The sequence below is a fragment of the Varroa destructor genome, unplaced genomic scaffold (assembly GCF_002443255.2).
Source record: "Varroa destructor unplaced genomic scaffold, Vdes_3.0 BEIS01000005.1, whole genome shotgun sequence".
Lineage (NCBI taxonomy): Eukaryota > Metazoa > Arthropoda > Arachnida > Mesostigmata > Varroidae > Varroa > Varroa destructor.
The window spans coordinates 18,722,741-18,748,731 of record NW_019211458.1 but is presented as its reverse complement, the minus strand read 5'-3'; the positions used below and the strand labels follow the sequence as shown (position 1 = coordinate 18,748,731).

Sequence of the window (25,991 nt, the reverse complement as noted above, 5' to 3'; positions counted from 1 at the left end):
GTGAATCCAATATTGTTCACTCATATAGCAATGTAGCAATTTCTATGGAAGTTCCACTAAATTGGAAAACATGATATGGTATTACTAAAGTGGCATCAGTTTTTTCCCTTTGTAGTTAATTGTGGCACTTTTAGCGGCGTGTCCTTTCATAATTCTTACGAACGGAGGATGTAACGACGGCCTGCGCACGTAACGCTTCAGCATTTGCGTAGTTCCTACTTAGTATCATCTAGCTCCATTGACGGCTTGTATACATATACTCGCCCAGCATGTCCTCTCCGCAAGTAACCAGAACTGTCCAAGTAAATTTCCAAGAGAGATTTTTGCAACCAACTGAGCGGCAAGAATGGAAAGTGCCACTGAACTCTCAACACTGGGAGTTTCGTATTTTCACGTAGCTGTTTTGCTTAGATGTTTTTCCTGACTATGCTTTTTGCTAACTCCTAACTTACTCACTGTACCATAGAGCCTTGAAAATGAGTTTCAAGCACATCCAGACACATCACGCTGTACGGCCTGCATCTTTGGCCAGCTAAGTGACCCACGTTGCTAAGAATAGCAAGATCCTTCTAGCGAAAAAAATTGCTCTATAGCTGCTTTGTCATTGCTTACCAGACTGCTATGTCTTGTCGCTGACCCCATTGCGCCAGCAGACAGGCCCACGTATGCCTTAGTTTTGAGGTTAGCCATCGCAAAGCTTCTCCACAAGCCCATGCTTACTGTGTCGGCAGCACCGTCACGGAGCCGTCAGCAACTTGAGCTGTAAAGAAAGTCGCACAAAGCTAACTTCAAAGAAAGGCTTAAGGCTTAGAGAAAAGAAACAAAATGGGCCGAAGCCGTAGTAGCAGAGGCTTTTCAAAAATAGGCAGGGTGGATATTCTTGAAGATGACGGGAAAAAGACACTGGGAGAAAATTTTAGTAGTCCACATGTCCTTTGCGGGTAGAAAAGAAACTCATATAGTTGCAAGGCCACCTAAGGCCTTCACGACCCTTATTATCCCACTGGCGTGAATTGCTAAGGCCCGGTCGTGCATATCTAAACGGCGATGAGAATGACCATACCAGAGAAGGCGGTGAGATGCACGAAATTTCGACGCGCAAAGCAATTGCCAAGGGTCTCTGTCTGCATGTAGTCTGGTGAGTTCCCGGAAAAGAGGTGCAAGGCCACCCGCCAAACGTAAACGGGGTGGCAAGCAGCGCGGCGTACTTCTCCGCAACTGCATCAACACAACATGAAGACGCTTGTCCTCGATGAAAAAAGCCTGCCAAATTCCCCTGCGCTCCTTGGATCTGTGTCCATTTCTCTATTACCTATTACATTTCTCGGAATGAGAGAAAAGTATTCTGCACTCATCTTTTGGCTTATTTGTATGTAGGCGCGTCAGTGTACACTGGGAATAGTAGCGTATAGCGCGTGTGAGAAAAATACAGCCAATTTTGATTCCCATTATGTCGCTGGAGAATTCTGCGTCACTTTATCTCGTTTTGTTTTCGCAGCGTGTAGCGTGTTTTGTATTATAATATTATATATGTGTTCTTCTTTAAACTCTAACAAGTAGGGAGGAATAAGCTTAGGCTGTGCCTGGTGATACAGAGAATAGCAAAAGTGTCTTTCTGAACCGTGTACTAGTATTAAGGTAATGAGTGAAGGTGAGATTCGCCAAGGGGAGCGAGACATATAAATTTTTTCACGGTGAGAGAGAAAGTGATGCATGGGTTTAAAGTTAAGGCAAGTGGCTTCACTTTGTCCGTGAATAAAAAAAACGTTTTGCTATAGCGTGACGTTCTCTCGCGGCGTGCCCGAGATGCCACCGGCATTTCCTCTCGCTAGCAGAAAATAGAAAGCAGCTTAAAAAATCAAATCAAATACTTTTTTTTTCGCCATATCAGTTTGTGATCGTAGCTCTACAACTACTACCAGACATGGAACGAGTGGCTTTTGGGATCCGACGCTTTTGCTCGCTATCCGATTCTAAGCGCGGTCGAAAGTTTGGCTTGTCCCCTATTGACTCTCTGATACGCTTTCAATTATACCCATGAAAATAAAGACCCTGTATTGAAAACTCTCTCAGACCAATAGTCCGTGTGCGAAGAAACAGCAACAATTATATCTCATTTAAATCTCCATTGCGACAGATTTAAGCGATATATATATATATATATATATAAGCTATTGCTTTGCCTTAAAGGGTCGTATCCAAAAGAGATGAGCTCGTATAAGAAGCGGCTTAAATTGTCGACGATTTTCTACATATTCGATTCAATTAGAGCATTTTTTCAGGTAAAACTTGTTTATGTGGCCTCTGTTTTGGATCAAAAGACAGGCCGTTTAGATCTAAGTTTATTTGTTCAAAATGATTATCGGAAGGTTAGTTTTGACTCTGACATAGTATTTCTGTAGGCGCCGTACACGCTGCATGGCAGAACACGAAGCTTTTAGGACAAGTGGTTTTACATAGATCCGCTTGTCGCCAATGAAAGCCCAGTAGAGGCAGGCAAGGCCTGTTTAGTCTGAAGGGTCCGTTTCCCTTTTGCCACGACTTCGGTCGTGTTCGAAAGGCCATCCGCCAAGCTGGGGGTTTGGGCCATTGGCTAAAAGGTGGAGCACGTATGGCGATGGCAGTGCATTGTATATTTCCGTAGGCTGTGGATTTTTACTGAATAACCTTCTCAAGAATGCATCCAATGCCCAGCAGTATAGTCTGTATGGCCGGTGATTGCCATACGCCGACACATTTACATGCAACAGCAGCGGTAGCATCATCAATAGTAGCAGTATATGTGCAGAAAAGTATAAGAATGCATACAAGAAGGGCGTCGTATTGGTTCTGGCTCGCCTTGCCTCTTTCCTTGCTCCTCTATCCATTCCTCCTCGCCATTCTAAGTCCGCCATGCGGACGCCCCTTGCCTAGTCACTTAGCCCCTCATCCCAACCGTCCTACCGTCGGCATGGGCTCTATATAAATCAAGCCATTAGCTGAAGCTTGGAGGCCCAGCTCGAGCTCTCTTCTCTCGCTCCTTCTCTCTCGATTTTCCGCTTGGTGTCTGCGGCTGATGTGCGACGAGCGCGTCCACGCGCAAAAATATGCCCTTCGTTTAGCGTCGATGGTAGTCGTCGAAATCGGCTTTGGATGCTGCTGGCAGAGATGTTACTGCTTGCACTGTCAGCGCCTGCTGCTATACCTAATGTTGCTTGAGCAGCTGGGGAAATTGTGAGCTAACAGGCCACGGCCGCCGGCGATCCAGACCGAAAAATCGTAACGGCAATCTTGATTCAAACAGCACGTCTAGTGAGTCTGGTCGCCGGTTCAATTTCTTATCTGGCATAATGCCTGTAACCATCAATTTCTAACTGAATTCAGCAAAATCCTTATATACATATATATTCATGCATGGGTCGAAGAAGAGATCGCGAACTAGCTACCATTTCCCATTCTGTCGAGAAGTGTGAGTCTGCAAATAGGCACACAATCCAACATAGTTGGGAAACATAGCCGTTTTCTCGTTGCAAACACCTCAGCGGTCACATCGCTGTTTACCATCACCGCTATTTCGATAATGCCGTGTATAAGACGGTAAGATCTTATAGTAACTTGCAAATATAGCTTGTGAAATATACATGTACACACATTGATACGTACAGCTTGTTTAAGGTACCATAGATTCGAATTCAGTGGCGGGTAATTGCGTGCATAATTAGGTAGTGTGATAAAGTCGTGTTATAGCAGTTTCCTTTATCGTAATGGTCGAAGTATCGCTCAGCAGTAATTCCAGTCAATACGCGTCTGTTTTAGTGCGTGGTTATATGCGTCTGCGTGCGTGTCCGAGTATTCCGCCATTCGACAAGCGCATCATTTCTTTTCTACGGTCGAAGTTACGCCGCTACTGATTACGTCACCCGCTGCCGACACAGAACCGAAGAGTGACTCACTGGTAAAGACGATCATACCCAAGTCAAGAGCTTTGGCCGTACAAGGAAGGCTATTAGAAACTGCCATTAGGCAAGTTCCAGTGTGGCAAGACATCGGCGATGTACGTCTTGATATTGTGAACGAGAAGTAAGTCAGGAACCTATAGGCAAAGGCCTCGAGAGCTTGATGGTCCCAGTATCTGTCGTGATGATGACGCCGGAAACTACGGAGCCTGCGGCGGCAGCCGCCGTCACTAGATCAGGATCATTATCAGAGATTAGCAAGGAAGTATAGTTTGGTAGAGGGATAGGACGATGCAAGAAATATTGCGCGAAATTAACTTTCGATCTCCTGCTTCTCACTCATCTTCTTTATTTGCGATAATTAATGTTGCTTGCCCTCTGCTTCGTCGCCCAAAGGCCAGCTTCGAGATAAGCCAGCGCTGAAGTTAGCCTGATTGGGTCAACTTATTGGCCTTCATCAGGAAGTGGTGGTGTGGGGCCAGCGGTAAACTGTCGGTCGTCTAGGCTTCACAACATACACACGCTCGCTCTAGTGAGGGGTTGCACGCCTTGTTCCGCCCTTTGTGTTTTCCTGTGTGGTGTTCCACGCCCCGCGAACGATACTGTCTCGGTATGCCCTATATATATATATATATATATATATATATATATATATATATATATATATATATATAAGTTGCTAGGCTGATTGAGTAGCACAGGTACGGCAGGGATATGGGAGCTTACTGTATACAAATCGATCGACCCATCTTCACGGCGCCGGCCATCCGAAAATCTAATAGGAACTTACATAATTATATTGAGGCCTCGCAGGACCGGCTACCGAACGAAGTGAGCAATGAAGACGAGAGAGAAGAAACAAAACTGTTAGTGTCCTACGAATGTTACGCCGACGGCGAAACAACTGACCTAGTAACATGAAAAGGTCGCCTGTCAGTGCTTATGCCACACACTTGCGCTCATACAAACTCATCGACACATTGAGTCGATAGTGAACAAGGAGAATCCTCTGTAGAAACGGTAACTAAATGAAGCGGTTGGCCAGAAAGGTTTTACATAACACTAACGACTCATACGCTACAAACATATGTATCTAGTCGACAGTATCGATGGTCGATGTATGCGATCGTGATAAGCGATTCTCGTAATCAGATATCTACGTAATAGTTACCTACCGATAAAAAATGTGAATAGAAGAGTCACAGCACTTCATCTGGTTTTTGCCTCCGTAGCTTGTTCATGAAGGTCGGAGTAAACCTATAGCATGATGGTATAAGATTAGCCCCAATGTGTAGTTTCGGCCCTCAATTATTCAATTACATGAACAGAAGTCATTAACCATTGTGACAAAGGTCGTGTCAGACTTGTTCAGAATTTCTCCAACGAATACAATAATAGATCTATAAAGCGGCATATCAACCATATGGGCGCATTAGTAGGTTCTCAGTCCTTTTTCAATTTTTTTTTTTATTATAAATCTTCCGTCGTTGTCTGCCAACGCTAAAATTTGAACCTGAAGAGGCCGGCATGATTGTGCACGCACTTATTAGATATATTATTACACAGTATATATATTATTTATAAGTTAAGGAGAAAAGTAATTATTATGGAAACTACGTTACCAACTATTTTTACGTGTTGTTTCTACCAGTTTTCAGTATATCATAGCCTATCTCCGTATCTCCCAAACAGTTCCAGTGGAATCAAATTTACGCTGTGTTTTTTCTCGACTTCTTCATTCTGTTCTATACTATATAAAATAGCACTTTTGGGTTGGTTTTCTTTACTCTACATCTCGTTTCCATATAAATTGGCCGTTTGCTATTCGCCTACACCCGCCGTTTTCCATATATGTTTACTTGATAGTACGTTTTCTACTATGCATGAATCAGTTTGCCGAACGAGGAAAATAACGAATTTATTTTCAGACTGTTCCGGCGCCCAAACAGCAGTGGGGTGTTTGGGGTTCGTTTTCTTTCTCTTTCCCCTCTTTGTGCATCGAATTTCTGTTCTGTGCTGCAGGGAACACAATAATTGTGGGGTGACAGCGTGCAGTTTAAGGAAGTGGCTCTTCGAGAAACTCTTTCCTAAATTCGTTTCTTGAACAGCGCCTTCAACACTTCCGATCATGGAAACCAGTACGTTGTCTCCTTTTCTGTCTCGTTGTGACTCGGAGGGGGTAACTTGCCTGATGACTTCACGCATTCTAGGCGCTCCACCCATCCAGTCATCGCTTCTTAAACTTGGATCTGCTTAACCCCGGGGTGGCGGTACAAACATTCTGCAGCATGAAAGGTCCAATTCTAAATGCGCGACCGCAACAGATTGGGCTCTGTCTGATTTCAGCTCCCATGTTAGTCTTAGCTAGCATCAGTAGTTAACTGCAGTGCAAGTACTCACTGTCGGATAACCGCTCAGCATACTGGAATACTAAACTTTTATTTACCCAATAAAATTACGCAGTAAAATCAATAGAGAGGTATTTGTCTTTAGATCGGCTATTTAGTTACTGCTTCCGGCAAATATAAGTCTACTTCTATCTATTGTGTCTTTCTTCCCAAATATAATAAGACTTTGTACAGAATTTACAGCGATGTTATTAAATGTGTTTCCTTCGTGCTCCTTCCGCCTGAGAAAATCTCGTATTTTGCGTGGACAATGAATAGATAAAGGGTTACTATGCCATATCTCGCAGTCTTCTCTGTTCTGAATCTACGGCCGGTGTTTATAGTGTGCTACTGGTCCGCCACCCTACCTTGTCGCTCTTTTGGCTCGCTGCCTATAGAAGTTTGTCATAATCACTCCCGGTCGCAGGCTATCGTTAGCACTGGTGATCGCAGGGCTTAGCTAGCAGAGACAGGGAGCGTGGCGGGGTCATGTGCCGAAATCTTAATGCTACTAGCTAACCCAAGCCCTTAGTGTCTCCATGGCCATTGTCGACGCTTCGACAAGTAACCCCCAAACGAAGCTTAGGCTTTAGACCAACGTCCAGTCCTCCTCGTCACTTTAACCCATCTCTTTCATCTTTCTCCCTAAGCCAACTGGTCATTCCCTGCGCCACTTTGTATGCCTTACATCTACCCCGTTCGCTCGCCGACTCGTGCGGCACTGCACCTAAGCAGCTGCCTCCATCGACGTCGGCTTTGGTTATCAGCGTAACGCAACTCAGCCTGATGCGCGGAGTTCCGATACGTCGTCCTTGGTTCTTAGTGTGCGGCGGCCGATGCACACGCGCCCGCGGACACAGAGATTCATATTCGCCATCAGCATTACCGTAATGTCGACCTTTCCCACCACGCCATCGTCATCGTAGTGGGCCAGTGACGTCAATGTTTTGATATCGTAGGTACGGAGGCACAGGCCGAGAATGGTCGCGTTATGCGCGAGCTATGCATTCGTGCAAACCATTGCGCCATCGAGGGACCAATGACAATAAGATGGGTAGGATCAGACCTGTATGTGCAGCACTGCATAGATTTAAAGACAGTTATTCGTGTCATCCGGCTTCACCAGACAGAAACCAAGCAGAGCGAACATAGAGACTAAAGAATCGAATTTGACACAGGGTAATATCTCAATATCCGAAAAAAGCTTATGCAAAAGCAAGTTGGGAAGATCCCGTGAGCCATTCATGGTCTCGTGTTTCTATGTGGTGTTATAACACAAGATGTTTTTAACACACACAAACAAATGGTAACAAGCCAGTGGACGCCGTAGACTTTAAAGAACCAGCTTACTATGATACGAAGTAGAATATCGCTAAAAAGAAATGAAGAAGTGAAAAGCGGTAAACTCTTGCTTGAGATTTAGGAGCTCTGTTAAGTCGCCTGGTGCAAGTGCTCATGGGCAGAAAAAACAAAGACGTACCAGCAAATAGTTTCATACTTCTCTATGGTGACTTCGTATTTCATTTGCCGCTATAAGTACAACGGCATTAGTTTATGTGGTAGTGGAGTGTGTAGTAACTCCGCTACCGACGATAATGCCGCCGGCAACGGCGACGGAGTAGCGGCTATGCGGTGATGGTAATGACAATGATAGAGTAATTTTCCCAAGCGCTGTGGTTACTCACTAGTTGGGTAGGCTTTCTTAGGCACGATACAAGGTCCTAACAGTCTCTTGCAACGTTCCTTTGCCAGTTACGCCCTGCATATCTGGTTTTTCGTGTTCGACTGCTAGTCGGACACCCAATGCTGCACTTTACCTTCTTTTTCTCTCTTCTAGCTGCTTTTCTGTCCTAGAAAAGCAGCTATAGAAAGCTAAAAAGAATAGTGTGCACATGTGAGTCAGCCGGCCGTCCGTTTGTCCCAAACTAAATAAGGATCAAGGCTGTTTGGGCTCGTCAACCCTTACCTTGCTGCTCTTCTTCCGGCTCTGAATGTGACCACCATGTTTGGGCATTCCGTGGCACACAGTTGGGTGTTACTGTAGCTGACTTTAGCGAACAGTGGCAATAGGGACCCGGAGCTAGCGACTCCTGGTGCGATTAATTAGTACGCACTCGAGCCGACGAATAGAAGGATAGAGTGGTGGAAGGGAGGCATTAGGAGCTGCGACTGGATGAGGCACTGCTAGAAAAAAGGGAACAATAAAGTCTGCTTTTGAGAGGAAAAATAGTAGGACTCCCTCAATTCTGTCGCTATCGCTGTTAAGAGTTCAAGCAGAAGAGCCATCAGTGCAGTATCGTTGCGCAATACATTTGGTGGTCGGCCACTCCAGACCTTCCTACTCAGAGCTCCGAAATGTGAGGGAGTGCTAGATAATATGTACAAGACGCTGGCGGGGAACGGCGTGCGCAGTAATCTCGAAAAATAAGCGTCACATATCTAGAGCTCATGAGATGCACTCGTATGCACGAACACTAAAGCAAGTTAAGATAGTTGTAGATACGGAGCGAGTGAGAAAGAAGGCAAGAGTTTCAAAGGAGAATGTGCGCTCTGATTGAGCAAGCGTGCGGCAAATTTAAAAGGCGGCAAAGAAATTGGGAGATAGGGTAATATGGGACGGTGGATGAGGACCATATAATATATGCAAGTAAAGCGAGACACAAAAACCAGCGAAGGAGAGCAGCGATCGGGCCAAAATGCGACAAGACTCGAGTCATTACGGCGCCGTCTGACAAACGGTAGATAATCTGCAACAGAAAACGAAAAGAAGAATGATATATGCAGGGCGTGTTACGAAGGTTTACTAATATGACAACCAAGGATGTTAACGCTAACGATGATGTTACAAACGGCGGACGAGTTTTCTGTCGGAAGTACTATGTTCAACATAGCGTCAACCTGGAAAGGTTGTAATATACGGCCGTTGCTAATTTGGACTCGCTATCTGGTAGTATGTATATGTGCCTAGAAAGCAGTGTTGGAGGCAGACGACGTCTATGATATCTGTAGGGGGTCACGAACAACGTTGTAGTTTCAGTCTCGTTCGAGAACAGTTAGGATGGGATGTGAGAATGCTGTAGGGGTTCTGTTGCGCTTGCAAGAGGTACGGGCGGCGACACGGCTTCATCGCGGAAGAGGAAATAAAAAATAGAGCAAGAGGTAGAGACTAGAGGGAGTAGATGGGAAAGTAGAACCTTTTGCGTATGCAATTCGCTGCCGTTGGACTTACCTAAATGATTTTCTTATTGGAATCGAAGGAACAAGGAGATACAAAATCGCGTTTTCGATAATTTTGCACTTTCTGTGATTTGTTATCTATTTATTTAAATCTGACTCTTTAAAGTAAAAGTAAAGTAAGGTAATCTTTAAAGTAAAATTACCGGTTGGGGATATGTGGTATGAACTGCTTACAAAATAGAGGCCTCACCCTAATTTTAGATCCTACAATAATACATGAATTCAACATATGTGCATACATAAAGGTCCAAAAACGCATGTATATGTATTTGTAACATATGCACTGTTTTTATATAACAGTTTATTCTTGTCATGTTCCTCTTTAACTGAAGGAGGCAAAGCGAGACGATCGCTATTTTTATGCCCGGCGAAATTTATTGCACTCGCACGTTTTCTTTATGGAATCTTTTTCCTTCCGTTAGCTCTTCATTGCTCATCTACTCGTGTTTGTCGCTATGTCCCTTCGCTCTCTTATTTCTGCGTGTTGAGGGAAAAAGGGACATTCGCTCGTTTTTCCTCAGTTCTTTCCAACCAGTTAAGACCTTAGCAGGCAGTTTTCAGTTCATTCAATCTTTGACAGGATTGGGGAAGAAAACAGCACTTTCTTTCCAACCAGTGTGAAGCTGTTAGCTGGTACTGCCTCTAACTGATTTTGGATTTCTCCAGGGTGGCGACCAACCTCTAATCCTCGTCTCTCGAAAACGATCGCCCCATATAGCCAACAGAAGGAAGATAAGCAAGGTCGACACAAGGCTTGACCGATCCTCTTTCGCCTCCGTCGAGCGTCAACGAGCGTTTAGATCGAGTTTAGCAAAAAAAAGAACTACTATGCACAAATAGCTTCCGTTCGATCGTTATCGTCAGCTGGGAGTAAATGTCGCAACAGCAGCGGTCCGTACGGCTTGTGATTCTCCAGTACAGCGGTCAATGTTGTAATTCACACCGTAGTGCATGGTGTAGTGTAAGGGCATATTGTATGTAGGTGTGTGTGAGTTTCTTGTAGGGCCAAGGAACTTGGCAGACCAAATTACTCCCACAAACGTGGATCGGCCGAAAACCCTTCAATGCGACAGCCAAAACACATCTTGCTTCTAGCCGTGAACGAATCGGCCGATATTTTGGAAGTATAACCCCAGCAGCAGAAGAAGAAGGCGAGTAAAAAGTGGGTCGGGATGAAAGCGTTAAGAGAGGTTTCTCCAGTTCCAGATAAGACCCCATGGCCACTAAAGGGGTTTGGGGATAAAAAGGGCAGGAGAGACTGAAAGTGTTCATCGGGGTCATGGTGCGGTGAGGGTAGTGACTCAAGGAATTTTCTGGGGTTTCAGGCCCCTACATTAGCCAAATAGCTGTTACGTGTAGCAAAAGCTCGTCCGTGAAAACTGCTAATCCTGACTAACTGACGCATAACAAGCCAGCTTGCGGAGAGAAATGCCTTTCTATCCTTATCGGAGGTCTATATAGCCAATGGCTATGTTTTGGTCATGCGATACACACACAGATAGATATACAGATAAATAGATAGATATAGATTAGATAGATAAATAGATTGATAGGATAGATAGATTAGATGTATATATATATATATATATATATATATATATATATAAGTAATCAGCGCAGTTGATGGATGCACATGGTACAGAATTTAGTATTTCCTGATAACACTTTGCGCTTCAGCGAAATAATAAATATTTTAAAACATATGACGTAGAGTACTAAGTCTTGTTACGCATTTCTAAGTGATGGGCTTTCAATTAAAGCTCACAATTTTTTAGGATACTTTTGAATAGGAACTTGCTGTACCTACTAAGTCTATATTCCGTTATTTTTGCTACGTTGGCATTTTAGACTATGATTATGTTCGAAAGCCACCTTTCGGTTAAAGACGTTTCGAGCTTCTTGTATTCGTTTACAGGTATAAATCTTATGACCCTTGCCTAAATCCACATCGTATTTTTGAATGATTAAATGTGCTAGTCCCGCGCGTGTTTCGGACATTTTCATGAGAAACTGGTTTATTTTATTTATCCTTTGAACTTGAACTTTTAACGTACATTTACTTAAATTGTATCCCAAGCACGTTGGTACACTTAGTTTTGGATAAAAAAGAAAAATGGTCAAATCCGCGCAACGAAATCGGTGATAGTCTGCGATTCTGAAACTGGCAATGGTCGATGGTATACGCGCATGTTTAAATATGAATTAAAATCAGCAGTCTCATTGTACAACGCTACATACAGAAACCAAGTCTTTGCAAATGCTTGTCCTTCTTTATTATTGGTAAATGGTTCCATCGCGAAAGGACTGTACGACCAATCCTATCTTCACTATTTAACGTGTCTGGCCCAACGATCGTTCTTTACAAGGCTTCAATTATTCATCTTAAATCTCCCATAAATATCGTTAGAAGTTAGTACTGTCAGTATCAAAAACGTGAATAGCCTCGTACAGAGCCTATTTTCTTTTTTTCTATTTTTTATATTTCTATTTTTTTCGAAGCGAAAGGATTAAGCGTCATCTGAAGTAACCACCAATATTCTAAAGAAGGTTCCAATAACCTTAGACAGACCAAAAAAACACGTACTGATTTCAAGCGAAAGACACGGTGGGTTGACTACTGAAATATTTTTTTAGGACATGTTCTCATTTGAGTTCAACGACTCAGTTGAATTCCTGCCCTGTGATAGTGCAATAATAAGGTTTGCATGCTAAGCTTAAGGACACGTAAGATGAACTACGTCTGAAACTGCAAACTCGTCTCATTTCGTACTAAGGGTCAGCCGCGAAAAGCAACGGCTAATGACAGCACCGGATGTAAAACCCAGAATATTTAATTTTCAAGGTTTTTACATATTAACATGTATACAAGTGTACCCTCATGTAGACTAGACAAGTCCGTACAATAAAAGCACATGGTGCAATTAGATGAAGACCCATAGAAGTAAGTTCAAGGTCGACTCAGCCTTGCAAACCTAACTTCACGTTGTACATGTTCAGGCTGAAACCTTCTTTGCAACTATTTTTTTCAACAATCTACACCAGGACAGTGCTACAATCGTCTATTATTTCATTACCAACCCGGACTGTCTGACGATGGAGTTTATAAAATGCACGAATATATTTCAGTTATTTTATAGACTGAAGTTAATAACTGATAATAAGAGAGCATGTTAGAAACGATTCAGTAATAGGGCTCTTACCTGCGGCTAGATGAAGTGGATGGGTATTAAACTGTTGATCAAGGGTAACGCTGACGTTATGGCCCGCCTTGTAGAAAAAGGACACCTCATGCCAGCGTAGATCATTACATGATCCTTCTTGTGAAATGATGGCGAACTCCTTTGATGATCCGCCTAATTTGAGCCGGACCTGAAGTCATCAAGGAAAGAATTTTTCGCTCATTACTCAAAACATGTAATGTACATACCTTAGCGATGTACCAGCCAAACATACCGGTACCACAGAAATAGTCCACAATTATGCTGTATCGTATTAGTATTATATCAAGCGACAAGCACCATCTGCAAGGCATATCAGTATTTAAGATCAATATATATTTAATTTATTTCTCTAGTGCGCTTCTTTAGTTGACTCCTGTACCTTATATAAAATTATCACCAACGCTATATGTAACCCTTTTTACCAGTACGATAGCAACTTTCGTTCGTAAACATCCGTGGAACGACCAGCACTGCGCGCTGTTGTCGCTGTTGAATGGACCGCCGTTAATGTAGAGTCGACTTGCTTTCGGAAAAACAACTTGCACTCGTCTCCAGTTTCTCCTCAGAGTACTCTGGTCTAGGAAGCCACATGGCTTCATTCGGTAGGGCTAGTCATCCTTCCATCAACTCTAACGTCCACAGTAGCCTCACAGGCACCCGCTTTCCCATTTCATCGAGGCCTTCATTTTTCAAAGGCGTAGCCTTTTCAGCTGTTTCGGCTGTCTCCGGCTTCAATGGCCCATCTCGCCTCATTAAGGGTTACGGAAGGACCTGGCAACAGAAAAACGGCTCAGGCTTCTCCTGTACGAACGTATGCAGGCAGTGTTATTGCTCATAACGCTTTCACTCTCTCCTTTTCCTGTTTTTTTTACTACTTGCCTCCCTGTCTTATTACCTGTTTAAGCAGTGTCTCGTTTTCCTTCGTAGATTCTGTTTAATAGAACTCGTGAGTGTGTAGCCAAAGTCCTTTAACGCGGAAGCTAGACTACTAAGCCTTTCTAACGCCTTATTGCTTCAGTTGCTTTTTATTTTTTTTTTTTTTGCTTGATGCTTACCAATTCAAGATACCTGGTTCTCTGATCCGATGAGGTTTGTGTGACTGAGTTCTAAAGGAAGACACGTTGTCTAGGATGCAACGTCGGCCCTAGAGGACTTGTCGACCTTTTAAAAAGTTTAGCCTTATGATAAATTCCGATTTAGACTTTAAGCATTTATAATACGTGTACTACACTATCACTAAATCTTAGGATGCCTGTTTTCGAAGGCCAGTGCTACTGTAGCTTTTCTTCAACCGTTGCATCTTATCTGTTGCGTATATGAGCTTCATAAATTAGCGATATAAGCACACTAGTTTTGTCACGTTTATGTTACGATGTGGGATATATGAATCGTGTCACAACAATCCTAATTAATCGTTTAGCTTTTTGGAAGCGGTTTCTCACAAGTTGAAGCTGATGAAAGCAAATGCTATTTGATTTACAGTAACCTTATTATATTACACAGTCGACCTGTTCGGTAAAACTGTTGTAAGTTATCCAGTTCCATGGGCTCTCTAGATACTCCTGAGCTGATGGCGAAACGGGTTACGTTTGAGCCTTAATATAAGTTCCATGTATCATTTGCAGTAGTAATGAAAAAAATAAAGAATTCCCGCTCCCACGCTATGAAAGTACGTGAATCGAACGCAACAGTTCCGTTGCGCATTCAGATTGACCCTGATAATCTTGGCTGCTTGCTGCTTCACAGGGACCAGACAACTTCACCATCCTTCATCTCTTCCTCACTACCATCTCATCTAATCATCGCGTAACGATCCCCAACGATGTGGCTAGGAGTCTAAGAAGATACCAGTTTAGTATAACCCAACAAAGCAAAGGCTGATAAATGAGATAATACAGCTAGTCATTTTGCTAGCCACAAATGCTGACACGTGTTACGACCCCCATTTTGACGAGGCTGAGGCTCAGGTAGTCGACACGCGGCAGGGGGCTATCATTATAGCAGAGAGAGTCAGTACCACGTTTCTTTTTCTTTCAGCTACGAACACACGAAGAGGAAGAGAAACTGGAAGCGGTGAAGATTCGACGAGGATTTCCGCGTTTCTCGTGCGATAGAGCTATGATTCCAGCAACAACAAGAGCGCTTACGATGGACCAACAGGCTACATGGCAGCAGTACATTGGAAGTGTCCTGTCGGATCACCCCAAGGCCTAGGGCAAAGCCATGGTCCAGCCTGCGTAGATTTGCCGGCCCTCCACAGGACGGAAGTCGATGAGGACGGAAGTAATCTTGAAGGAAAAGACTAACTGTTCCAGCCTGCAGACTCGCTCTTCCCCTTTTGCCTGTCTCTCATTTGTTGCTTCCTCTGACTACCTCTCTCTACAGCGCTTTCGTTACACGTGTTGCTATAACACGTATTGCACTGGCAGCAGCAAAAGGCTCGTAGGCGATCTCCTTAGGCTTGTCCCATCTTGCAGGTCCGCAACGTTCCCAATATCGTTGCAAAAAGATCGCGTAAGAAGAACCTCAGTGAATCAACGTCTCTGTTAGTGAATCGTCTTTTTTTCTATTTTATAGGTATCGTTGTAAGCCAGCCCAGCGTATAACTGGGCTGTTACAGTATACAAGCTCATACAAATGCACTTGCCATGAATAAGTGAATGTACGGGAAAAATAGGAGCCCAGGTCACCGAGAACGACATAGGCGTATATGGGAATCTGTGTGTTAAAGGGTAAATGGCATGGCTCTATTTTTCCCGGTGTTGACATGGATAAGGTTAGTAATACCATGAGGTAATGCCAGCTTGTGTCGAAGAGAGCCTTTAGGTGTCTTCATTAGATTATCTATGAGGTGTGTGCGGATGATTTAGGAGTGTTATTAGTGACACTTAGGATGAAAATAAAAACTGGGAGTCTTCGTATATATTATCAATGGTGAGAAAAATTAAAATTAAATTAAAGCTAAGCTATACGTATTTGCTTTTATGTGATGCTTAACGGCATTATTGAATGTAAAACTCTAGATATTTTAGTCATAGCTATTCAGCGTTTTTTTCCTTAGTTTGATCAATAGATATTAACATTTCGAAGATACTTGCTTTAGCTATCTCTTTCAATCTAAATATATCATATGCGTCCAACAAGTGGAAACGGTAATTCTATTTTTTTGGGTGTATATTTCCACAACGGCTAAAGAAGTTTTGGATTTTAGTATAGACCTCAAAAATTGCATAGAATCTGTATAAGGTTCTAGAGGAGCTACTGCATCTCGGAGGTTCTACTAAATATTTAAGCTACTTTTTCAATAATGATTCTTGTTTTTTCATTTTTTTTTAGCTCAAACCCATAGCAATTTAACTGAATTTGGTCCAAATTCGATTTCTTGTTCATTTGTACGTTCGATTTGTATTCCTATCAATGCAAACGTTATGCTTAACTAACAGCATGATCAGATCATGCGACCCAGACGTTCCTAAATAGTATTTCATAGCTTCTGTATAATACATGTAAAAATTTTGGCTCACAATACGAGAAGAAGCATGTGGATATGAACTTCTTCACTGAAAATAGTAGGCATGACCTGAAATATCAGATGGTGTAAGGCCTGACGAGAAAGACGAAGAAATTTCCCCTTCGATAAGGGAAGGTGCTATTAATGCCAGTTGGAAACACACGTGTCGAGTATGCGTAGCTGCAAAACCGAACACTTCCATAGCAGTAATTTCAGTGCTGGATTCTGCATAGTCCTAGTGACCAGAAGTCGGCCAAAATAGAACCTTATGTACGAGACAGAGTGAAATAGACTGATTAATAATCCATTCGGCCGATTGGTGCTAAATTGGATAAAGCACGTTTGTTTTGGCGTGAGTTTGACGGGTTTGAGGTCGGTTATTATCGCACGATTCGGAGCGACTTCAGCTTCGATAGACGAAGCGTGACAACATCCCATAAAGGAAGTAACTACGCCGTTAACAGTTAAATTGACATTAATTATCAGTATATGAACAGCGCGTCATAATAGGTAATGTAAATTTTCAAATACGCTGAAAATAATAAGTGGAAACTACTCTGACGAATTATTGAATGTCTGCCTGCCTACCAGCCTGCCCGTCGGCAAAGGCCTTAGCATAGACACAACACAGATACCCTGGCCGCACATATCATGCCCTATTGGAATTGGCTCAGGGAAACTTTATAGCGAATGACTCGACATTAAACACAATAGTATCTCAAACACCTCTTACTGTTGCTTATTTAAAAACATGTATGATTTACGAACAACCGACAATGCACGCTATCTAGAAATGAAGAGCGGTTTAGAAAAGTACGCTTGCAGCTAAGTTTAGCTGAAGATCATCCTAGACTATGCGTATAGCAACTATAGTCGATTATTAAACTCCAAATATATGCAACAAAATCTAAGCTATATAAAGTGAGCTATAGGTCTGGATTTTGTTTTCAGATGGAAGGGCCATAGTATTCGTAACTACGCTCGGTGGAAAATCTCTACATTATTTTCTTTTCAGCACGAAACAAGCTTAATCCATGATCTGTAGTCTATATTTCAATGGGTTTGTTGTTTTCGAAAATTTCAACGCGCCGAGCTTTTACATAGAGGTCAATACGTATCGACGAGAGAGAGAAACCTATGGGGATGCGTGTGAACGCACCAGTATCAATAGGAAACTAGGCACTAATGAGACCTGAGTATGGAAAGAAGAATACGCGAACAGGAAGGCACCATCATAGGCGTGATTTGAGAACCAGTGCCCCGATCCCGTTGTTACAAACTAATAAACAATCACGCAAAATACCTTCATCGCATATAAATAATCGCTAGATATATCGGCTACATATATCGCATATAAAAAGAAGCCGTTTTATACTTTTGCTTCAAAACTGTTTTTTACTTTTCCTATAGGAATCGGTCCACTTTTTTCAACTAACCAAAAACTATTTTATCTTTTGCGATTTCGTTTATTATACGATAGCTTTAACCAACATTTTAATCATAATCACATATCACCCAGTTCTGCGGACAAATCTATTGGCGTCAATGATGTCAGATTTTTCCACGCAGCTTTGTGTAAAGAATAGAACGGTTCTCGTTTAAAGTGGACCCCACACTCTTGTCGACTCGCAAAATATGAGCCAATAGTTAAGGCAACATAACTAGTTGTTGAGTGCTACAGTTCGGCAGGCGTTTTTGCAAACAAATTGAAACTTCTCCCCTAGAAACACACAGTTTGACTTGTAAAAGCTGGATGCTTTCGCACATCTGACATATACACTATACCTCGTAACGTGGCTAGGACGCTTTTTGCTGACACAAGAAGAAACGTTTAAAAGAGGGTAGCATTATTTTTTTCAGATTTATATATAAAATTATATGAATATTTCTATAATGCATCCATTTCTTTACACATATAGATCAATGTTAAAAGGGCTAAGGTAAATGAAAGCAATGATATACAGCGCATAGAAGAACATTCCGTGTTAGTTAACAATGCGCGCAAATAATACTTACGCACATATCGGTCACAGATGTTGCAACGGGCTACCATACGAAGGAGCTGCAAAACGCTGAATATCGTTTGTTCTTGGCCAACTTTTGCCCGCCTTAAGTAAAAATTCCTATATCGGTAGCCTGTCGTTGACTCAGTAAATCTTTCGCGTCTCTAAAATGCCTCCAATAAAATAAGGATTTGCTAACGAAGTTCCGAGATAGAGAAAGGAAAGTATCCGTTCTACGTTTGTTTATGATTTAATCAAACAGGGCCTATAACCTTTGTTATGAGCCGAGAGGTGGCTCCAGATTCAGAAAGACGTGTGTACGTAAGTGTTAGCGATGCCGCGTTCTCCGGAGGCTCTAGGGTGGGGTGATAGGTAGAGGATCATAAACGACCTGGTGAATCTTATTCCATTGCCAGTCGAATTATTCTCTCTAGGTAAGTATTTGTCGGTTCAACTTGAGTTCAAGTTCACTATGCAATAACTTAACAAAATTAAAATAAAACCTCATTAAAGTTAAAACCTGAGAGCCTGCAGTTATCATTCCGCTGTCTTACGAGCCCCCTAAACTGGCAGTTCAAGTAGAAAAGGAATGGACTCGGCATATAGCTTCTTTTTCTAGTTAAAATGTATGAGAAAATTGGATGACAATGAGCGTTTCAACCCTGTGGCGGATTGATAGTAATCCGTTTACGTACTGACTGTAGGCGCATACGCATGACCCTCTATTATAATTTCTTATTTGGTTTTGCCTCTGCAGATTGATTCTGCTAATCGTCCTTCCGTGACGGGTCTTTGAGTGAATACTATACCGGAGTCTGTCGTATAAGGTATAGCTCAAAGCACCTGTGCAATATAATTTCAACAATTCACACCGATATGCTATATTACTAAGTTGGAGGAACGACATTTTTTTAGGCATATGTTCAGTTTCAGCCCATATCTTAAATCATTTAGTCTTTTCTAGGGCAGGATGAACCGGTTCATTGCGATTCTAATGTTGAAATGTTCAAAGCCTTGTATCACCTCACCAGGAACTCATATCTAATTAGATTATATGGTACAGCACAACTGTAACCAATTTAGATTTGCATTACGGGCTATTATTGCCGTGAAATTTCCTGTATCGCAGCGTCAACAAACCACCCACCTATTACATTATATATATATATATATATCCTAAATAAATAGATCAGAATGAAAAAATCTTAAAATGCCAATAGCATAATGTTTATTCTAAAGGAAAAAATCAAAAACACCATTAAATAAAAACACTTGTCTGATAAACGCTTTGCATCTGCCAATCCACCTTTTCCTAATATATACCTTTTGTGATATGACGTTAGATGACACTTCAGCAACCTATTAAATCACTTCAGCAAGACCAAGCAGATATGAATGAATCAATGCTGCTCATTGTTTTATTTATTCAATGACCTTCAAGTTATTTGCAAGCCGATGATATACGTCATTGGCGTATCATACAACGTAGACCACTCTGAACTGCATGTTCAACTTGTACAATGCTAACAACTTTTTTCGGACAGCATTATACGAATGAAGGTAAGTATTTTCGACAGGAAAATATTTTGCTTTGCTTCCACGCATCTTCATTTTCGTCCTGACAGTCCAAGTTACGTGGGCAATTGACTTGTTGCCCCTACGAGCTAGCTATAAGTTAGTACAAACTTGGCCGCCGTCTGCAGTTCATTATGACCGTACAAACAGACGAAGGTGGTTTCTTTCTTAAAAATCTTCTGCATATTACCGGAGCACTTTGGTCCGCCTGAGGCTATTCGAGGCCGTTCTGGTCGGCCAGGCAACAGGAGAGTGAGAAAGATTGAAAAAAAATATGGAGAAAGAGCGTTTAAGAGATATTGAAAAAAGAAAACGAAATTTTCCTACGACAGCCCGCTCCTGCAAGCTACTCGATCTTTAATCCAAAGTCTCTTTGAACACAGGTTCGTTCTGGGCTGCAGTCGACGAACCTGCCGACTGATAGGCCGACCAACTAGCTTTCAGCTCTCGCATTATCAGTGGTTTCTTTGCTTAAAATCGTGTTCGGCAGCGTGAGACCTCTGCCATTGGAAGGAGTGGATCTCCCATAAACTTCGCCGGTTTCTAGATAAATCTTTCCTTTTCTTGCTCTGTTAGTCCCACTTTCCTCTAGCGGGGCCTGCTTGGCTCTTGTGTTCTCCTTAGAAAAGCAGAAGTCTTGTTTTAGTTTTAGCCGCTGGCTATGCAGCTTGTCCTTATCTCAAAATTAGCCCTCTTTTTCCGAGACTACCCCGAACTACTAACGCCCCACACGTTATCCCCCTCTGCAAATTTAACGACTCACGCCACTTCGAATACTTTTTATCGCCTTTTTTTCCATACAGCTCGTCCAAGAACATCTCGAATCCTTTTTTGGTTCTGGCTTTTCTACCGAAACTCTGGACCGCTGTGTTGTGGAGGGCTCGGCTTCTCTACCATTGTCACGGTCTTAAACGTTAGCTATGGTTAAAAAAGAAATTTCAAGTAAGAAAAGGGGGCGTATAGAGGATGAGCGCAGATCCGCTGTTCTTTTCTGATTCCGTGGACGACTTCTTTCTTTTTACTTATTTTCATTTGCCTCTGCATTCGTTTCGTGTGGCTTGCTTTATTCTCCGATCTTTTTTTCAAGGACAGCAGGCTCATGGTTACGAGCAGCACTAGTGGTATCAGCGGAAGGAAAATAAAGGAATAAGACAGAAGAAGCTAAGGCAAGTGAGAGCCGGGAGACAGACGCAACTCTCAAGCCCCAATGACCAGCGACCCGCAAGGGTAAGGTCCACGAAGAATCTTCTGACAGAGAGAACCGGAAGAATGGGGGATGGGCCATAGAAAGAAGCTCGGAACCGTTAGCTCGAACAGTGTGTGGAGGAGTTCTGGAGGAACAGCTGGAGAACGCTAGAAAATGAAACGACGAAATTCTGTCCTAACTGCCGAAGGAAACGGTGGTAGCGGTGCAGTCGTCACTGAAACCGCGGACACTAGAAACCGTCACCTGAAGTCGCCGGAGAGATAGGTGGAAAAAAGGAGGCTGAGCTAAACGCTGAACAGCAGTAGCAGCACGAGTAGTAACTGCAGAATGGGACAAGTACACAAGGGGCAGAAGCAGAGACACCAGTAGCAATGACTGGTGCCTCCAAAAGGCACAATCCTTTCTGTCGTCCCCTATTCACCCCTTGCCTGGTCTTTCTCTCCTCTTAGATCCTCCGCTATTATACCCCAGCGTTCCAGTGAAGAAGAAAGCACTAAACATTGATAACTGAATACCAACATGATCTTCTCTACATACGATCTTCCATTTTGCCACTTCTGCCCTCAGTGGCAATGCTCACGTCCTACCTACAACTTAGATGTTGCAATAGAGTACGAAGTGAATAACGTGCTACTTTTTAGTACTACGGTGTGAATTACACGTAACGACACGTTGTATGCATTGCGGTCTTCTCCGTATTTCCTCTCTCTGTCTTGTCGTGACTTCTGTCGGATGGCTTGAAGTATTGGCCAAACGTAGCTGTCGCATGCATCCTGTGCCATATAGGATTATTCGACATGAGCAGATAGCTATAGACGATTTTTTTGGCCTTTTTCCCACGACAACATGGGTTCGATTTTTCGAATCCGGCGCTGGAATCAGTAAGTGAAAAGCCGCTGTCAAAGCTAGCGTCCCTTATATGATGTTATCTTACGCAAAATATACTGCTTGGTTTTACGGAAGCATGGAAAAGCCTACCTGTTAGGATGTTTCGAAATAAATTGAGTAAAGTCAGGCACAGTTCATTGGCTCAGTGGTGCATTCATTCGTAGCTTCATTCATTTGTAGCTAGGGCCTCCGTGGCTATCTTTTCTACCTGATCAGCTATCCATTCATTTTCTCGATATAACGAATGATCATCTGCCATTGCAATTGTGTTGAAACGTCTGCTGAAAGCAATGAGCAGATAGGAAAGCGGTGTGGAGAGGGAATGATCTTCTCCACTGGACGGTTCGATGATCAGGAAAGGAACGCAGTAAAGCAATAGAACCTCAAATGGCTGGTGGACCACAGGAGGTCGCAAAGAGGAAGCCTCAAACCACTATCGGTTCGCGGTTCCCTTATGCAACACAGGACTTGATTAAAATATTAGTCCCAAAAGACTACGAATCTCCGGTGTGGTTCTATGGCATCACTGCAGCAAAACGTCCCACCTTTTTCCACCATATGCTGACAAAAAGTACTTTTCCCCCAAGATCTTTCTGCCAGACAATTCAGTACGACCTTATCGCTCTTCTCTTTCCTATAAATTCAGAAGCTTGAATTTCGTATGAACGAGGTTGTCCGTCCGAGCATGGCACTTCCATCGATTCTTCCACGACTTCTTCCTTCTTTACGCGACAGAGGGACCTAACGGACGAGAGAGCCATGGTTTATTACGATGGCCTTTTCCCAGTCTTTACAAGGACAGCCCACCGTCAGGGGTGCTCAAACACTGCCCAGATTGTGAGAGAAGCCCATTACGCTTCTTTATTCTTTTTTACTTTCTATCCTGTTGCCGCATCGCACCCAAAGTGGCATCTTACGTACGCCCAGTTCGCTGCCAGCTTGTACGTAAATAGTCGTAGATGTAACAGATGAAAAGCTTAAACAAACTACAATTATCCAGGTCCAATGCGACAAATTAACAACGCTTCGTCTGACTGTTTAAATTACTTCAAGCTATAAATATTATATTGCTTAAAGAATAGAAGAGGAATGCCTATCGCCAGTTTTAGGCCTTTTGCCAACGAGTAACGAAAAACGCGTCCCTGTTTTCGGGAGGACTCAGCCTAATTATTGTAGGTCGTTCATATGAGACTACTACAGGAACTAATGTAATGACTGCTATTTATGTGTAAAGAGCGTGGATTGCATAAGAGCAAGATGTTACAAAGGAGTACTACTATGACTATGTTATAGCGCATTGCTCAGTTTGGTCTGCAGCGGCACCCTATATAACTGATTTATTGAACTTAGTAATAATAAGACTCGCCATTTAAATAGTCATCCAGTAAGCGCGTCGATAGTACGCTGTCATGACAAACCGAAAAAAGAAAGAATCTGAACCCTAATATTCCAGTGTTGCCTAATGTTGATCTATTAAAATGGCAATGATTTGGTGGAAGTTTGGCTTGGGAAACGATCAGACATCACTCAAGGGGATTCTCATCGAGGACTCCAAAAGCAGCTCCTTCCTTAATGGATCGGTCGCACCAAAATTGTCGGCAACAAAAGTTCTCACTGTCGATAGCTGTTGCAGTGAATTGGCCTGGCCTAAGAACTCTTACATGCTTCCCAAATGTAAGCATAGGAAATTTAGTGTAATCAATCCCTACTAATATAAACTATTTGTCCACTACGCTAGTTAGATTTGGAGCAACATCAACACCTGACAGGAATCAGCCTAGTAATTACGCTTAAAGTAAAGCTAAAGTGACGAAAGATTCAAAACGAGCACGCTAACTTGGTATATCTATCTTTATTTTTACTGTTAAGTTAATCAATTCGGATAGTTATGTGCTATTCGATAGATGTGGTATTTGCTGGGTATCGAATTGTGCTGCATGTTCATTGGCGTGATTCTATTCAAATACAAAACAAACAAATACAAAACAAATCAAAACATATAAACCCCCAAAACCACATCAACAAAGAAAAAAACGCAGTTACTGGGTATGCTAGCGCAGCTAGTAGATGCTAAAAGATTAAGGTACGTTGAATCTTGCGAATGTTTATGACGTGCTAGTAGTAATTAGGTAACAAATACTAAGTAGCTAATAGTATAATTTTTGTGTTGTCATTGCAATATATGAACTAATATTAATCAATGTACTATCTACGTTTTCCATTCGATTTCTTAGAAAAGGCGAGCTTCGGACTTTAATAGGAAGAATTCGAAAAAAATTGCAAATGTCGAGGCCTAAGGAACGTCATGCGTCGAGTCCTGACTAGTGGCGCGCAGCAAACTGGTTTTAAGCGCGTAGCTAACCCGACCCTAAAGAGTACCGATAATAGCCAACAATAGGCGACAAAAAAAGAGACAGACGCTGACGGCTGGCTGAGCAAGCTAGTGCTAATGGGTTGGAGCAACGTGAGGCGAACGTTGCTTGTGAATACCGGAGATGAACGGCCTTATGGCCTAAAGCGGACACAGTCTTAACATCAATGGGGCACAGGATGCCGCAGCTGTTTAGGTCAATTCGAAAGGTCCAACGGAGGCTGTAGCCAGAACCAGTCAGCCATCACCGATGTTCCTTTTTCCACTTTATACTGTTAAGTTTCCATATCTACGCATTTCTCTAGTCATCTTCACCGTCTCTCTCAGCACGGATTTGCCACTAGTCACTTGATTTTCCTGACAGACAGGAAATACAAAAGTAAAGCGGAACACGGCGTCGATAGTAGCCAGCTAGAAAAGGACGAAAAACTTTTGGTGACGTCCAGCCCCAAATCAGCCTTTATCACCATAGCCGTCCCACATAAGGGCTGTAGCAACGAATGTCAAGGTCCCCGTGGTCGTTATGGTCAAGTCAGTTTCACAGCAATTACGATACGATCGTGCAAGGATGGACGCCTGGATGGAGTGCGTGACACTTGGTTCGGTCCTGCTACGGGTTTTTTTTCCAAGATCATGCGACGAAGACGTGCCGTTCGGGAAACGGGTACGATAGATTGAGTCCTAGCTGCAGTACTACTACCTTCTACGCGTAACAAGTATTTGACTTTTCAATCAAACTGACCCACGTAACTATCTTTTACAGCTTATGAACTAAGCGGAATCATTTTGAATTCATGCAACAGTCGTTGCCCGCGATTTACAGGACACACCGACTACGTAGATTTACAGATACATTGAAAACATTTTATAAACTACTAAATCCTTGAAGTTTATTTACGATAGCCTCTTTTTCTTCAATCACTCCTGTGTTCCTTCTCTGTGTGAATCCTTTTTTGCTTTCGTTCTTGCGTGTCAATATTCCACTGTACTCTGCTCGTCGTTGGTGTTATCTCCTTTTTCAAAACCAGACTTTTCTAGTCTTCGCCCCAGTCTAGCAGAGTTGTCGCATCCCTCATTAAGGTCGCTTTAGTTTATACGTAGACTTTTTTTCTTTTATCTTTCTTCTGCTACTTAGCTACATACGCAACTAGGCGGTCCTCGTCAATCTGCCTTCGTCGTAGGCTCTTTGACTGCATCTCTCCCATTCGTTAACTACGCAGAGCAACAGAGCGCGTTTACCCTATTCCAACTGTATTTGCGTTTTTCCGTTGAAGAACTGCTATTTCTGCTGGCCACGGCAATAGCGGCAGAATCACCACTAACGCCATTCCACTGTTAGAGCATCCGTTCACCACCTCTGCTGCCACGTTTGCCGCTCACTCTCAGATTTGTTAGTATTGAAAAACGTTAATGCGATAATGGAGATCACTCAACGGGACATCCATCCACCCCACCAGGCGGCAGCTCAAGGGGCGTTTTTCTTCGCACTTCTCACGGCCTGCTCCAAATTCTCGATCGCCCGCTGAGGCAGCAGTGCGGTTTCGCGGTGGCGACGCGTCACACGAGCCAACGAACAACGTGGAGGGCCGCTGCTGCCGTTGCAGCTATATCATTACAGAGCTGCTAGCGGCGTGCTACATATGGTTCGAAAGGGCA

General features: G+C 42.9%; 1 protein-coding gene across 1 annotated transcript in view; it reads right to left on the bottom strand.

Moving 5' to 3' along the window:
* The window catches only part of LOC111251188 (chondroitin sulfate proteoglycan 4-like), a 209,351-nt gene that overhangs the window by 52,622 nt on the left and 130,738 nt on the right, over positions 1 to 25,991 (bottom strand). The window contains exon 4 of the mRNA XM_086990490.1: positions 12,760 to 12,928. Within this exon, the coding sequence (XP_086846616.1) occupies positions 12,760 to 12,928 (169 nt within the window). The remainder of the gene's footprint in view (positions 1 to 12,759; positions 12,929 to 25,991) is intronic.